At 41.2% G+C, this 17412-nt stretch overlaps 1 protein-coding gene across 1 annotated transcript in view; it reads left to right on the forward strand.

Annotated features, from left to right (window-relative positions):
* LOC129722543 (neural cell adhesion molecule 2-like) overlaps nucleotides 1-17412 on the forward strand; it is a 355465-nt gene that overhangs the window by 290529 nt on the left and 47524 nt on the right. Inside the window, exon 5 of the mRNA XM_055676054.1 lies at nucleotides 11635-11789. Within this exon, the coding sequence (XP_055532029.1) occupies nucleotides 11635-11789 (155 nt within the window). The remainder of the gene's footprint in view (nucleotides 1-11634; nucleotides 11790-17412) is intronic.

Consider the following 17412-nt stretch of genomic DNA (forward strand, 5'->3'; position numbering starts at 1 on the left):
GTGGGTACGTACTCCGGTCGTTTTCCCGAGCTATCATAAAAGATTCATCTCGTTTCAACTGCTGGCCGGCCGGACCAGAGCTGCGCTGCTGTCGGCCGTCGCAGTTTATCACAATTCGGGAATGGAGCTGTTTTAATATTTTGCCTCTGTATTGCTCTCTACATATTCATATTCATGTTGCTCTCAGGACAGCTTGCTAGCTCTGGTAGTAAAGGCGGAGGGTGTTCGAGTAGTGAAAATTTAACTTGTACTTACTATCAACGAGAGTGCCCGTATGATTTTGTTTCGGTAATCTCAAATTGCACTCTATGCTGCACTTTCAGGAGCTCCGATGCCCATGAAAATTATGATTTGTTATCAATGTGTGAATTATCCTGCCACTCGCTAGGTCACTCGGTTAGGAAGTTATTATGGCACCCGAAAACAGTCGGGGATCCAAGTTTAGAAGTTGCTGCCTGCCATAAAGCAAAAAGCCATCAACTTCAGATGTTATACTATTGCGACAGCCAAATTCATCTCTGCAGAGTACCATTATCAAACTAAGCCTTACAACCGTACTGCTATTAGTTTCACATTCGCCAAACATACAATAGACCGACAATGGCTAAAGCCCAAATCCAGGAAACATAATAATAGGTCCAAATGGCCATTTTACATTCTGCCGTTGTTGCTCTTGCTGCTGCTGCTGTTATCATTGCCGCACCACGGCAGAGTTGTAACGAGTACCAGTAACACTCGGTTTGGGGCCCTCTTTTGCAGTGGGAGCCAGCCGAGTCGAGGCGAAGCGATAAATTTGCCTCCTCTCGAGCGCCTCGCAGTCGGACGAACATGAGTCAACTTATTCTAGTAGGCAACTGGGAAACTGCTGAATTATCATACATGGGTTGACCACTTTCCCATAGGGTGGTGATTGTGGGCCTCATGTTTTTTTTCTTCTGTCTCCCCTCTTGTGAAACCCGAAATGGCACTTTGCTGGTGGTTAATCTTTATTATCTCTTGATAAAAATCATTAGAGCCACTTATCAGGACTAACGTTTCCCCCAAGCCAGAGCAGGGAACCTACATAAGCATTAAACAAAGTTTGGGTTTGAACTGTTGGTTCAAAACTGAATGGGTTCGAGCGTTGCATGTAAATGTAAATCACAGTTGTAGGAACCTTACATACATCTCGATTATATTTTCAAAACAGAAATGTTACTAGTGCCATGTTTCTGGTACGATTTCTTGCCGCCCTGACGTCGCGGGAACCCTACCCAAACGTCAGTTGACCGAGTGCGCGAGCAAGTAATAACATAGCCGTGGGCGGGGGGGGGGGAGGTACCGTTTTGGTAGTATTTAAATTGTCAATTCATAATAAAAGCAAAGCCTTGGTGCTACATTCCGATTCGGAACTTGACCTTCTGTTTATTCATACACAGACTTCGCAGCCGACTGTTTAGTATACAGGACAATTGCGGGGCTAGCGCTACGATCCTACTGACACAGTCTCTCCCGAGTCGAGACTCGAACCTACGACGACTGGCTTGTTAGGCCAGCATCGTACCTCGAGACCATCTGGGAGAGTCTATTCATAATAGAAACACGAGAAAATGAAACTAAAAGTTTGAATGGGACCAGCGGTAATCCATCGGGAGCTAACAATCGAGAACCTGAAATAAGAGGCTGGACTTGGTGTGACTGGATAATCAAAAAATCCATCACTCCATAAAACTGAAAAAAAAGAACAACTCGATAAAAGTTAAAAAATATAATATCAGGGTGCATTGAAAGTTAACTCATAAAAACTGTATTTCAACTCAAATCATTGGGGGTAATAAAATCTGTGGATACCCTCTATAAAATTTCATTTGAAGAAAAACAGAAGTTACTGAAATAACAAAAATCCTCTCTTAAAAATCAATCTCAAATCAAAAAATCAAATGGAGATTTGGTGAATCTTTAGCAAAAGGCAAAGCCATAATAGATAGCTTCAAAGCCATAATAGATAGAAAATTTTGGCAATCTATTCGGCCATATGTAATTCACTAAATCGTTCCATCAGCAGTTCCTTTGGTCGGCGTGACCGAACTAAGCGCCATTTTTTTTAAATGAGTTATTAACACCTGTGGATGTTAAAAAAAATTACCTATTTTTTATCAAAAAACTAAATCATTAAAATAGTTCATTATGATATTATAACAAAAAATCTCTGTAGCAGCTTGCCACAAGCATACGGAACGGTTAAACTTTAAACACCGGTTATTCGAAATAATGTTTTTGGCGTTTGGCTCGGTTAGGCTACACGCCGACCGTTTGAGAACTATAAATCAAAAACTGAACTTAAAGCCCGGAAAATGTCTATAGTTACGTATTAACTAAACTAAACATGACAAATTGCGCGCTTTAATGCATCTTGACGAAAGTGTCGGGTATAGCTCGGAGAGAATGTGCAATTTTTTGCCAGAACTTTATGTGAATATGGAAAGTTCTAGATGCTTCAAAAGGTCTTGTAACTGACGGTATCTCTTTATTATCTATGAACAATCTCGAAATGAAACGGTAATATCCCAAAAGTAATATGGAAAAACTCATTACTAGTGTAGTGCCTATCTTTCAATTGAGCCAGAAATCAAACATACGGAATATAGTGACCTTTTTTTCTGTATTGACTCATCTCTGCAACCAAAAGCCTTCGATCTATTATGATATTACCTAAGTGTTGTGAAAGCCCTGTGTAAAATGAGAATAGCCCTGTTGAGAGGTACTTACATACTAATCATTTCTGTTCCGTTTCAAGCTTACTACTAGACTATACCGATTTCTTTCCATCCTGTCAATACCGTTGAATTACTATTAATTCTCTGAAGAGACCTCAACAAATGTTCCACTGACCATTTTTATTATAAGATGGAGTTATTTTGTCAAAAGGAAAGTCAACATGAGTACATACTTAGAATTCAGCGTGAGGCAAGGGTGTACGGTGAGAAGCTTGAGAATTAACCCATATTAAAAGTCCTATGACGACCAAATGGCCTGAACCTCTCATAGCTCTCATAGACTTGCCATTTTGCATTCCTAAACTTTCCCCAGCAATTGCCAACGGAACATTATATCTCCATACAAGAACCCGACAACTGATAAGGCTCCCTTGAAATTGAACGAATTTACTTAAATTTTATTAAAAAATGGTTATTGAATGGAGAATGGAAACCACTTTATGCGGACTTTACCAAGACATTTCATTTGCTACTTATCAACTTACAAAAAATTGGCATTGATACTAAAATGGCTTTTTGGACAGGTACTCTATTGTAATATTGCCCTGGTGTTTTCCGTACTCCACACTTCATATTATTGGCAGCATAACTATTGTAGAAAATGATACCCTTTTCATTTTTATATCCGGGCTTATGTGTGAAGTTTTACCCTTCCGTTTCAACATACCACTCTACTATACCGACTACCGAGCCTCTTACAATCCTACCAATACAATTACCAGAAGAGAGTCCTCACCTATAATTCCTCTTTGGTCAGGTTTAATTCAAGAGGTACTTATTATATCAAGAGGAAGGAGTCTAATCGAAACCTCGTTCCCCGTGCCAACATCGCCAATTACAATTTTCTGAAGAGGATTAATATTCCTCTTATCGAAACCTCGTTCCTCCTACCAAGATCGCGTCATAATCACAATTCCTTGAAGAGGCTCATGCTTTACCTCTGGTCTTTTTTCTGGTTTTTCCTGGGTTTTCTGGTCAGTTTTATTATAGGTAGGACTTATGTTTTTGGGCTCTATAGAATTCAGTTTGTCTGAAATGATCCCGATTTTCTCATGTCTATATTTGCGCTTTAGAAATATCGTAGCCCAGTCGTACGCGATTTATAGCTGCGCTCGAAAGCAGTTGGTCACTTTCTCAAAGAGATACCGGCCTTTATACCTGGTCAAATGACTTCGGATCAAGTCTGGAATCCGATTTTTGAGCCATCCGTGTAGAAACGGATGGTGCCCGATGGAAGGCTTAGGATGCTGAGGTGACCCAAAGGGTCACCTTCGAGCATCGTTGTATTTAATCGCAGCTTTGGGGCACCAACCTTTGCTTCGTTCTTCACATGGAGATGTAGAGAATAGCATGGCTTCAATGGCTGCAGTCGGCGTTGTGCGCAGAGCACTGGTAACTGAAAGTCCGGCCAATCTTTGATTTTTGTAAAGTTTTGCCTGAGCTGTCGTTTCATCTACTTTAGGTCACCATACGAGAGTTGCGTAGATTATTTGTGGCCGACCAATAATGATATAAGACCAAAGCGCTAATTGTAGTTTTAGCCAGCGCGTCTTGCCAATTCGAACTGCAAGCTCAGATCGCTTAAGTTGCCTTCTTGATAGCGTAGTCTAGCTGAGTAGTCCAGCTCAGTTTCTTATCCAGAATGATTCCAAGATATTTGGTATCATTGCTGAAACTCAGTCTTACCCCATTCAGTGGCGGAGGAGTGATTAAGTATAATAACTGTTTAACGGGGTTAATGTTCAGCCCTTCCTCTAAGCACCTGGGTGTCGTTAAGAGCCGTTTTCATACAACTTGATAAAGTTGCACCGCATTTCTCCAGAACAATAAAGACTATGTCATCAGCATAAACAGTGACTTCGTAGCCAAGCTGCGATGACTTGTTAAGAAGAACGTCTACCACCAGTGACCATCACCCTTTCACTGCCTCTACTGAGACGTCCTTGCTTCCATTTGAAGCCAAGTCTTCCGCTTGGCTTGGGTGACAAAAACTGCGAAAGTCACCCGTAAGCGCAATTGGAATAAATACCGTACTTGATGCTCCGGCAACTTCTCCTCGCACACGTGGATGAGTTACCAGGCTGTTTGCGGTAGTTTACAGAGCGCCAAAAGCCGCTCCCAGAGAGTAGGTTAAGCAGTGTACTAAAATAGTGAAAGGCCGAGAAGGGCCATTAGTATAACAGAGATAGGTAGTAGTTCCGCGAAAGGAAATTGTCTCTCGGGAATACACTCTAGGGCTGGCATCAAGTTCTTATGTAAATTATCAATCAATCTCGAATTACAAGTGATTCCGTGCGGTCTTTCTGACTGCACATAGAGGACTCTACAGACGTATTTCACAATGCAGCTGTGATCTTGTTGCTCGAAAGCATTGCTTAGATCCAGCTCATTGCAGTATTGTGGACAACTTTATTTAGAGCCGTGTAATTTGATGCAAAGGGCGTGTTATCGAAAGCTCCCTTAATATCCAAAAAAGCGCAGACCGCTGTCTCTTTATATTTAAGTGACTTTTCGATTATCGTCATTAGGCAACGCAAAGCGGTTTCAGTAGATTTACCTTGTTGATGATCCCGTCCAATTTTTGCAGATTAGTAGAAAGTCATTCAGTCCTGGTGACAGGATGTCTTCAAGGTGACTGACTTACTTTACTTTTACGGCGACAGACCGATCATCGATCCAATACCGAATTTATAATTTTTATATCGCGGACATCCTCGTTGATAGCACACATTCAACGTGTGCGTAGCCTACCACGAAGTTAACGGCCACTATCGGGATTTCTGCTAATGTAATCTTCGCTGGTCGTTCCTCCGACAGCCCACTGCAAGCTGTTGTGTTTTATCCGCTTGACTATATCCGCCGATTTGTATACCTGGTACACTGCGTCTGCGCCAAACACCATTTTCTAGTTTGCCGTAATCCTACGCTTGAAAACACCAAGAGCTCGCCGATCGGCCTCTTCCAACGGCCATGCTCCATGCACGTAGAGGGCCACGGGAAGAATTTATATTTCGTTTTGGCAGAGTTAATTATGAGCCTTATTTTCGCAGCTTCCCTTCTGAGAGGTCCGAAGGCCTCTTCCACTGCTCTATGGTTGATACCAATGATGTCGATATCTTCCGCAAAGTTTAGAAGCATGTAAAACGTCGTAATACACATTACACTTTTTATCCACTTTCACTATTTAATTCTATCACTTTTCACTTATCACTTGCATATACGTATTTCATCACTTACTTAGTGCCTTTGTCAGTGCTTATTTGGACAGTCCAAATAAGCACTGACGAAGGTTCTAAGTAAGTGTTAAAATACGTATATGCAAGTGATAAGTAAAAAGTGATAGAATTAAATAGTGAAGGTGGATAAAAAGTGTAATGTGTAATGAAAATATTCTATCAAGACGCTCGAACAGAAGTGAATAAATTTTAACTTCGTAATTATGGTGCCGCTTCTTTACAAGCCAGCCTTCCGTATAGCATTTTACAATGCGATGTTGAACAATAAGTTTGACAGCTCGTCTTCCTGCTTTAAACCATCTAACGTTACGAAGGAGTCCGATATCTCACCGGCTATCCTGACGCATGATGTAAAGCCTTCAAGGTTGGCACGTATCAGCCTAATTAGATTTGTTGGGAAACCATGTTCGAGCATATTTCGCCATAACTCATTTCTCTTAACTGTATCGTACGCTGCCCTAGAGTCAATGAGCATATAGTGCGTCTGCAGGTTGAATACTCGAAATTTATCGAGGATCTGTTGCAGGGTGAATATTTGAACCGTAGTAAAGCGTCCCCCCGAAAACCACATTGGTAATCGCCAACAAAGCTCTCCGACAAGGGCATGAGTCTATGAAGCAGAATACGAGAGAGAATTTTGAAAACGGTGTTGAGAAGGGTTATGCCCCGATAATTACTACAGTCCAGGTGGTGACCTTTCTTGTAGATCAGACATATGAGACCCTCAAACCAGTTCGAGGGCAATTCTTCATCGGATCACACTCTCAGCATGATCCGGTGTAAATCACAATAGAGTTGTTCGCTCCCGGCTTTGAAGAGTTCGGCTGGGATGCCATCCTTACCAGCTGCCTTGCAGTTCTTTAGGTCTTTTACTGCTTTCTTCACCTCGTCCATGGATGGTGGGTCCACAGCTTTGCCATCATCCTCAATCACCATCCTGCTCCTTTCGACTACGCTGTCTTCTTCACCATTCAACAGCACACTAAAGTGTTCCTTCCAACGCCTGGCCACCTCCGTTCTATCGGTAATCAAGTTCCCCTCCCAATCGTTGCACATGATAGGGGCTAACACGTTTCGGTTCCTGATTCCATTTATCTTCTTATAGAAGCTCCTTGCATCGTGCCTAGAGAAGCAACCTTCCGCCTTCGCAAGAATCCGCTCCCAATGCTGTCGTTTCTTCCGACCAAGGAGTCTTTTTTCAGCACCTCTAGCTTCCCGGTAACTTCCTACGCTCTGACGAGTCACAGCCGTGGCTAACATGTGGACTCTGGCACGGTTATTTTCATCCGTCGCTCGCTGGCACTCAGCGTCAAACCGCTCATTGGACGTGGCTGTCGCAGATGTACCCAACTCGTTAACCTTCCGCAGGTACACTGTAGCCACTTCTTCAGTTGATAACTGCTGGATGTTCAACTGTATCCTCCTTGTCGTCCTGGATTTTACCACGTTGGACAACCGGGCGCGAACCTTGGATACCACGATATAATGATCCGAGTCAACGTTTGGTCCTCTTAACGACCTCACGTCTGTAACGTCTGAAAAGTGCCGACCATCAAACAGAACATGGTCGCTCTGAAGCAGGCCTCTCCATTTGGGTGCCTCCAGGTGTGGTTACATATATTCCGACGTGCAAAATAAGGGCTACTGATAGTCATACCTCTGGCTGCAGCGAAGTCGACAAGCCACAGGCCGTTGTCTTCGTAGTAGAGTGGAGGCTTTTTCTACCAATCACGGGGCGGAAGAAATTCTCCTGCCCGACCTGCGCATTTGTATCCCCGATGACGATCTTGATGTCGTGTCTTGGGCTCTCGTTATACGTCTTTTCCAGGAGCTCATAGAACTCCTCCTTCTCTTCATCGGGTTTATCGTTGGTCGGTGCGTACATATTTATCAGGCTGTAGTTGGAAAATTTGCCCTTAATTCTCAACAAGCATATACGGTCACTGATCGGCCTCCATCTAATGACACGTTTCATCGGTTTCCCTATGAGCACGAAACCGTCTTCCCTTTCTGCTTTCACGCCGCCACTGTAGTAGATGTGATACTTAAAAGAAGTGCCCGCAACAAAATCTACTGCCCGGAATTCGCGTTCTCCCGTTTCGGCCACCTCACCCCCTGTATGGCAGCTACCTCTACATTCACCTCCTGCAGCTCTCTAGCCAAGATACCTGCACGTGGTGGTTCAAGTAGAGTCCTTACATTCCAAGTAGCGAGTTTCCAATAATCGTTGTCCATTTTCGTTCGCCTAGGTCCATGCCGATTATTCCGTTCCGTATTTATATCTGGATTGTTCGTAGTATTTTACCTTCGGTATGCTGCCTTACTAGGGCTGCAATACCTAGTCTCGCGACGGGGTTGCCGTCTTAGATATAGCTGGTGGGGCACTGCGTTCCGTAATTAAGCCGCCCGCTCCGGGTTAGACGCTGTTGTACGCCGCCCCTAACAAGGGGATACAGTACAATCCCCCTTCCTAGTCAGCATACGACCATAGTTTCCACCGGGGGTTGGTTACCCGATCTCCGCTAAGGTGACTCGTAGCCTGGTCGGCACCTCGTGGAGGTTGGGGATAGAAGTTGCTGGACAGAGGTGAATGACCACAATGGGATCTCAAGTGACACGTGCTCAACCGTTTACCAACGTCTTTATTAAGACGATCAAATATTGAATGAAAAGTAAGGATTTTTGCCGCGCTTTTTCAAATTATATCATTCTCTTAATTTTGTGCCATAACGTAATAACATATTATTCCTTATATAATAAGAGTGTATGCATGTCTTGTTTCGTTTTTGTAATCAGAACCTATAAAATGTAGCACTTTCAATCACGCAACACTATATTACGTGGTTTGGGGCTGTACCCTGAAGCTGTGACTTGGAAAAGCAGCTTTCGTAGTGCCTGCTTCATAATAACCCAGTATTGTTCGATAGGCCTCAGTTCCGGTGCGTTGGGGGCGGTTCATTGGGTACGTAACATAATTTGACTAGTAATTTGTATAGTGACACGAAGCTAGATGCGGCCAGAAGATCGCAGGTCCCTCGTTTTGCTTCAACAGGGGAAGTAGACACTCCTTGAGGTTGATCTCCCCGTTTACAGTCCTGGAAACCATGTTCAAGCATGTTTCACTACAACTAGTTACGTTTCACTTAATAATACGCCAACATGAAGTCTATAAACCGATGTGTCTGCAAGTTGTGTTCTCAAAACTGTCCATTTGATAGATAGGGTATATGAGTCCTTCCAACCAATCCGCTGGTAGTTTTTCCTTAGACCATACCCTCAAGGCCCGAGCACAATGAATACGTTGCGGCCGCGTTTGCGGCAATTTGACAGTTTCTGACAAATTAACGTCAACGCAACGCAAACGTATCCATTGTGCGGCATTCAGAATAATCTGCTGAATTGCACTATACAGACGTTTTTTTTTTTTTTATTGTCACAAAAGTGTTTAAATTTACTTCACAATTCTAAAAAAATATATACATGTGTCCCTATTCCAGTTCCATTGCGAACTTCAACGCCTCTATGCTGAATACACTGTCACACTTGTCAATGAAGTCTACATATTCTGCGACTAGCTTTAGGATGCACGTCTTGATACTGCCTGACACATGGATTAAAGTTGGTTTCGTAATGTCCCTGCATTCCAATCTTCGCCGTCCTGGCAGCAACGTTCGCTCCCGACTTTGGAAAGTTAGGCCGGTGAACCGTCCTTCCCAGCAGGTTTGTGGTTTTTCAGCTCTTTTTCCACCTCGTCATCAAACTAAAATTGTTGTATTATGCCCACGATTAAAAGCGCTTTTTTCGGAAATAAATAATGTACTTAACATTTTGAAACATGAAGGAAAAGTTTATTGGAATGAAATGTTAAAGAAAGATACATCATTAGTTAGAACGTATCACAACAAACATTACAATAAGTTGTTCGGATATAAAACTGTGATCCTTTATATTCACATAAGAAGAAACAAAAGAATCAGTGCAGACAAAGTTGAAAATCATTGCCGTTTCGATAGGGCACGTTGCATGATTTGTGAAATTTTACATCTGGTACGTTTTTAATCTGGATCGTTTCTGGACGCAGCTTGGCAAAACAGCAAGTTTTTTTACCAAGTTCCACGTCGAAGTGTTTGGATTTCGCTTGATGTGAACGCTGGCTCTAAATTTTTCGCGCATTATTACCGGTTTCCGTCCAGCACTTGGTTTGAGGTCCACTGCCAATCGCTACTCAAACCTTTAGAGAGCCCCTAGAATGGTTGTATTGATGAAGAATAGCGAAAAATTGCTTGCGCATCATGAAAATTCGGCTTTTTTTATCCAGCTTAACTGTTTAAAAAGGGTAAAATCAACTGTCATTGCACGGAGAGCATTGATCAATTTCTGCAAGCCGATGACTATTGTGAAAATTGAGTTTATTTCATCCATACATATTTGCCGGCGATCTTTTTTACTATTGACCACCCGTCAATCAACATATCAGCGTCACCTGGTTTACCTTCTTGTAAAGACATGTCACATTATTTCTCAGAATATCTCACCTTAGCCGGTACCCAGATCAGTCGGAATTGGAGAAACCGCACCAACGTTACAGCCATCAATCGACAGTTTTAGGAATGCAGGCGCTTTGCTGGATTTAACTTTTGCGATGTCACAAACCGAAAATATTTTGACATTTGTGGCTCATACAATCAATCACCTTAAAGCGTTGAAATATTAATAAAGTAATAAATTATTTATCAATCACCGCTAATATATCTTTCCTCATTATAGACACCAGTAACAATAACAAGAATGCTTTTGAGTAGCGAAATTACTGCGCAAAGCTAATGCGAATGTACCTAGGTACATCAGATTAGGCTATGACTTTCTCCAGTTTTGAGTTATCATTAGCTATGGGTGCCATGGCGAGTTTATTATTTTATGGTAGCAATCTAAAATTGCTCTCATTCTCAAATTTAAGCGTTCAAACTTCACAGTGAGTTTGCATACTGTTTTGCAACCATTTGTACCATCTTACGATTGCCAGAATAATGTGGCAATATGAATGTTTTCTATTCATCTGCTACAGTGTGAGAATGAAACCTATGCATTTATCAGCTCATTCAGAAGATCTAAAAATTCAATAACCCCCTTCCTTCCCACCTTATAACCCTGCGCACGACTATGAGGCGAGCGGATTTTCCTCGATAAGATACACGTATCCGAGAAATATGTGCTTGCTAGCAGTAGGGACTGTTCCTTTCGACTGTCCTTGTTTAAATTTAATGCATCCAAAAGGTTCTCACCCATTCCCGTGTCTGACATTTCTTCCTGGTTTCGGCTGGAATTGCAATGAATGCCACACACAGCAACAGGGGTCGCAGGCGAAAAGACCTGTCCACCCGGTGAGCTAGTCTTGGGACGATCTTCCTTCCTAGAGCCCTGTCTGTCCCTCGTCGGCCAGGGGGTAGAAAGCCTCTACATGTACAGGGTTAACCACAGGCTTACATAAATTGTACCTTATTCCGACAACGACGTGCTTGCTTCGTAACCGCATTTGCCGACCAAAGCTTTCCCCCCGCCCAATTCCGACTTAGCATGTTAAAAGTGTTAAAAACTATCTCTTTCTTTTCGTTTTTTTTTCTCCCATCTTCAACGGTGAACAGATCCACCGGAGATCGAAGTGGAGCAGCAGATCGTTCACAGCGGTGTCGGACATGAGGCTCAATTAGTGTGCATCGTCCATTCCGAACCGGCGCCCAACGTGATTTGGTACAAGGAGACAACCCAGCTGGGCACAACCGAGCAACATTCGCAGCAGGTAAGTTGACCTATTTTTCCCACACACACACACACACACACATACACAGTCGAAACGAAATGGAGCACGTACGACAACGGTACGGGGAAGAAAATACATTTTGTCCAATGTTGTGTCCAATTGGTTAGTCCTGCTTCTGCTGCTGTTGATGATGGAGTAAGTCATAGAATGCACCGGCCCGGTGCGGTTGGTTGCCCAGCCCAATCGAATTACGGTAGGTACCTCCGTCAGCACGTAGAAAATGAAAAGCAAAGCAAAAGAGCATCAGTTCAGTTAGAGTGAACACTCGACAATCAGACCAAATCGAAACAGAGAGCTGCATTTAATCAGCATCAGTTTGCTGGCAAACAGAAGCCGAACTGATGACGATGAACTGAAAGCATTGGCCAGTTTCTTTCTATTGGTGGGGGACAGATTAGACTAGGCCGATTAGTTTTACGCAAGCCGCTGCAAATAATCACATGGAAGATGGATTTTTTTTTTCTCGAGCACTCTCCGGAAAACTAACCATATGTTTTGCAGTTTTGTGTGCAAACTTTCAAAATTGGCGTTTTCCTACAGCTAAAGTTATTGAAAATAGTAGTTATAATAAACTCTTAAAATACTTTCCAGAAATTTTCACTATAGAGAAATCTTTGAAAAGTATATATTTTGCCAAATATTTAAACGTAGTCTTCCAAAATTTCTTTCCAGCCATCCTGTATTTGTTTTTTGTATTTGTTTTTTATATGAAAAGAGTGACACAGGCAAATAAACTTTTATGTTTCATTTAACCGTTATGTGCTCGACGAATTTTTTCAGCCCTTTAAATGCCCAACAGGGTAACCGGGTGTCCACAAATTATAATTTTTGTAACTTTTGCAGTTTTCGCTGGTTTAGCACCAAAAGATTTAGTAACTTGTTGACTTTCAAATAACCGTCACTGATGCCCCGTAAGATTTTTTTCATTTCCGGAAATCCTGTTTTTCGGTAATATGTTGCGAAACAGAAGAATTTTATGAATGTTTAAACAAAATCTTTGAGCTATTGATTCAAAATTCATAAAATTACTCCCACTGGCCATTTTATGGTTTTGGGTGATATAGTGATATGCCCCCAGAATAAACCTTCCGAAATAGGTTCCACTTGGGCTCAATCAATCGATCAATCAATTCAATTCAATCAATTAGTTTAATAATAAAGTTACTACCTTTTATATAAAAATGGCGAATGAAGTTGATTTCTGGTCTTTGGGTATCATCCCGATTCCGGAAATATTTACGTTGGGTGGCATTCGACCACTGTTATATTGATTATTCACTTAATTCTATCATCCGATTGTGGTCGCAGTCGCATTTTCGGTTGACAGTGGATTGGTCTTTGACTATCTATAGCTTCGAAATTCAGTGCGGTTTTAAAGACTACGTGAAGGCTTGTTTATACACCGATCTTTTTTAAGGTTGGCTATTTTGAATTTAGCATATATTTTTGACTTATTTGGAATCATCTGAAACGATGGGGCAAAACACGAAGCCACGCATTACAACGAGAATAAAGAGGGAGAGTTCTCTCCTTACCACTTCTAGTTTTTGCAGCGTAAATTTATTTGATATTCTGTCTGAATTGATTTCAAAAAGGAGAAAGTTCCACCCTTTGTTGTAACTCTTACTTCTGAATCTAACTTACAATGTTTGTTTTTATTGTTTTCTCAATTTAGCGAATACCGCTTATTGACTAAGTCAATTACGCCGGCAATCATTTTATTCATAATGTGCGGGTAAAGTACTACCTATAATTGATAAACGGTTTTACATGCTATAGAAATGAAATCTAGAAAAACCCCGTTTTTCAATTATAAAGTCAAAGAAAGTTGACAAACCCGTGTGCAATTTGGGTAAAATGCATAGTTTGAGAATTATATCGTGTATGGCAGGGCAGTACCAGTGAGGACGAAAAGGCCGACGAGACAGATGTTTCGTGTACCCCGATTCAACCATTGCGAAAACGTGAGGCTCAAGCTCCTGAAACACGCAGAAAAAAAAGCAGCTTCACCGCACTTTAATTTATGGAAGCTGCGAGTCCTGCCACCTGGCTTATAAGTTTCAATTAGAAAAAGAAACAAGAAGAAAACTCCTGGCCACTATACCATCTCGAAAGTGTGCTAAAACAATATGCAGTAATAACACACGGGTCGATGTACATGCGGGTTGAAAACATTTTGGATATTAAAAAAATTTCGAAATTATTTTGGATATTGTGCGAAACTGCCCCTACAAATGCATTTTTGACAATCAGTTTCCGGATGTTTTCGGGGTGGATACTATCACGAGAAACTCGATTTTCTCGATTTCTCGATTTTGGTAAATTGGCATATTAGACAATTCTTCTATTATGAGCAGAGACGGAGTTATATACACAATTGTGCATAGGTGAAAAGCATATAGCTTGCTGAAAAGTCATATTTTCAAACGAACAATTTTCAACAAAATAATCGCCAAGTCTTGTAGATGCGAATTCGATTGCGATACTTTTCAATTTATCGGTGGTATCGTGAGAAGAATGAGCCGGAGCGTTGTCGTGGTGAATAAGCATTTTTTGTCAAACGCCGTCGTGTCACTTAATTTCAACATCCAATTGATCCAATAACGTTAGTTGCGTGTTTAGGTGCATTGGACGTTTCTCACCAGATAACAATCATTTTCTAGAGTGGCGATTGGACTCAGGAGTTTAATGGGGGATCTGTTTCGCAAAATTTATTCCTAATAATTAATTAATGCGCATAATTAATGTCAGACTCTTCGTCGAATGAGGTTGGGTCAATCGACTAACCCAAATGATTTTTGATTTGCAACTCCATCTCGGTGTCAAGCCAAAGGCTTTCAGTCCATGTAGTACATAACTTCTAATTGCAGAGGCAACAGTTGAAATTCACCCGATTTTAGACAAATCTAAATCTAAAAATTTTTAATATAATACTGGTCGACAAAAGTGAATAAATGCAATAAAGCTCAAACTGGGAAAAATTGAAGGTGCTTTCATGTAATAATGAAGTAATAAAATCAACATAAAATTGACAAATGGAATTCGTTTACCAAAATTTTCTTACATATTGTCACACGTATATGCGGTCTAAAAAGCATGAAAATAAAATTATCTCGAACTTTGTATGATCAGAATTCAGCAAAAATGCCTGAAAAACGTAGAAGAGCAGAGAGGCCACATCAGAAATAATTCCAAAATGAAAAAAAATCCGTTGGAATGAGCAATGAAATGCCTCTAGAAACAGAAAAACAGCTAGAAATTGATCTCAACTGAGTATCTTTTAACTTAAAAACCTAAATTAATCCACCTTGTGGTCAGACCCAGCTTTTCTCATTTAAACTTATTATTTGTAAAAATAGATTTATATGGACGTTTCATTCCAATAAATGTATATTCACTTTTTGGGTTTTAAAATATTGATGTTGTAATTGAAGTATGAAATATGAAATTTGACGTACTGTTAGTGCTTAAGAAATAACGAAATAAATAAAAATGACTCCTAATTTCGAACGATTCAAGCGATACCGGGAACGTTCAAATAAGTACGATACCACATTAAAATTGTGCTGAGGCCACATATATTGATCAAAGCAGGTATAGTTTTGAATAGTCTTTAAATTTCTTTTCTTTCCAAACTTTTGAACCACATTTGCGTCAAATTATTGTGAAGTTTGTTATTTGTAAGTCTGAGAGATGACTCGTTCGTATGACACTAGTTATGTTCAAATAAGTCGTGTAATCTTCGAGATAATAGACTTTCGTTGTTCCATTAACAATTTAATACATAACGTTTTCTTAAGTTCGATTATAAGCAAATAAAATAGGAAACGTATAGGGCAGTCAAACTTTAAAACCAAGTGTTCGATCTTGAATTCATCAGATAACCCCTACTAGCCCGTTCATTTGATATCAATAAGGTTGTGTAGTTTCTGAGATAATGATGTTTCATGATTTTTACATTTTGATACATAACCTCTAAACTAAAAATCCGATTACAATAATATTGGATAGGGTCTTATGAGACAATAAGATCTTTCTTTTGCAATTAATTTCATGAAAATCGGTCCAGCCATCTCTGAGAAAAGTGAGTGAGAATAGAAAGTTGCACATACACACACATACAGAAAATACTCAGCTCGTCGAACTGAGTCAAGTGGTATATGTTCATTTCTAGCCACGCAATTGTCCTCTACACTAAACAGTTGGCTGCGAAGTTTGTATATAAATAAACAGAAGGTCGAGTTCCGAATGGGAATGTAGCACCAAGGCTTTGCTTTTTTTAGCATGTTTGGTAGTACAAACCTCGTGCCAATCTACAAAATTCATATTCCTAACCCATTCTTCGACATTCTGATAACCAGGTTTGTACTACACTTTTTCATTTCCAGTAAACAGTCAATTGAAGTAAGGAATAAAATAGTGGTTTTTCCAATTAGACATTTGATACAAGGAAGCTACAGGAGTATGTATGGATAAAGGTGACTGAAATGAACAAAAGATAACACATATCGATAAGTTTGATAAATTATTAAGTAACTGTACTGTTTTGTAGTGGTGGTGCGACACCAAAATTTTAAACCGGCGGTTTAGGATGTCGCTAATTTATGAGTAGATCAGCGAACTGTCAGTGTCATTGAAACTTTGGCCTTCAAAATACTTACTTACTTTACTTTACTTTCAAGGCGTCAGACCGATTATCGATCCAGTATCCATAATACGTCGCCATGTCCCTCGGTCTTGGGCTGCTATCCCCCAATCGCCTCTAACACCTATTTCGCGTGCATCCTCGTCGACAGCACACACCCAACGAGTGCGAGGTCTACCCCGAAGTCGACGACCTCTATCGGGGTTCCTGCTAAATATAGCCTTCGCTTGACGCTCATCCGGCATTCTCGCTACATGCCCAGCCCACTGAAGCCTGCCGTGTTTTATCCGCTTGACTATATCCGCCGATTTGTATGCCTGGTACACTTCATGGTTCATGCGTCTGCGCCAAACACCATTTTCTATTTTGCCGCCAAGGATTGAACGCAAAATCCTACGCTCGAAAACACCAAGAGCTCGCCGATCGTCCACTTTCAGCGTCCATGATTCATGGCCGTAGAGAGCCACCGGAAGAATTAGTGTTTTATAAAGTGCAAGTTTAGTACGGATTTGCAGACTGCGGGACCTTAGCTGGTTACGTAGTCCGTAAAAGGCTCTGTTCGCGGCTGCTATCCGCCTCTTTATCTCACGGCTAACCTCGTTGTCACATGTCACTAATGTTCCCAGGTAAATAAATTCGTCGACTACTTCAAATGTTTCCCCATCTAGCACCACCAGCCACCATGTATTTCGTTTAGGCAGAGTTTATGACAAGCCCTAATCTCGCAGCTTCCCTCCTGAGAGGTCCGAAGGCCTCTTCCACAGCTCTACGGTTGATACCAATGATGTCGATATCGTCCGCAAAACCGAGAAGCATGTGAGACTTCGTAATGATGGTGCCGGTTCTCTGCACACCAGCCCTCCGTATAGCACCTTCCAATGCGATGTTGAACATTAAGTTCGACAGCCCGTCACCCTGCTTCAAACCATCTAACGTCACGAACGAGTCCGATATCTC

This window comes from Wyeomyia smithii, chromosome 2 (assembly GCF_029784165.1).
Source record: "Wyeomyia smithii strain HCP4-BCI-WySm-NY-G18 chromosome 2, ASM2978416v1, whole genome shotgun sequence".
Lineage (NCBI taxonomy): Eukaryota > Metazoa > Arthropoda > Insecta > Diptera > Culicidae > Wyeomyia > Wyeomyia smithii.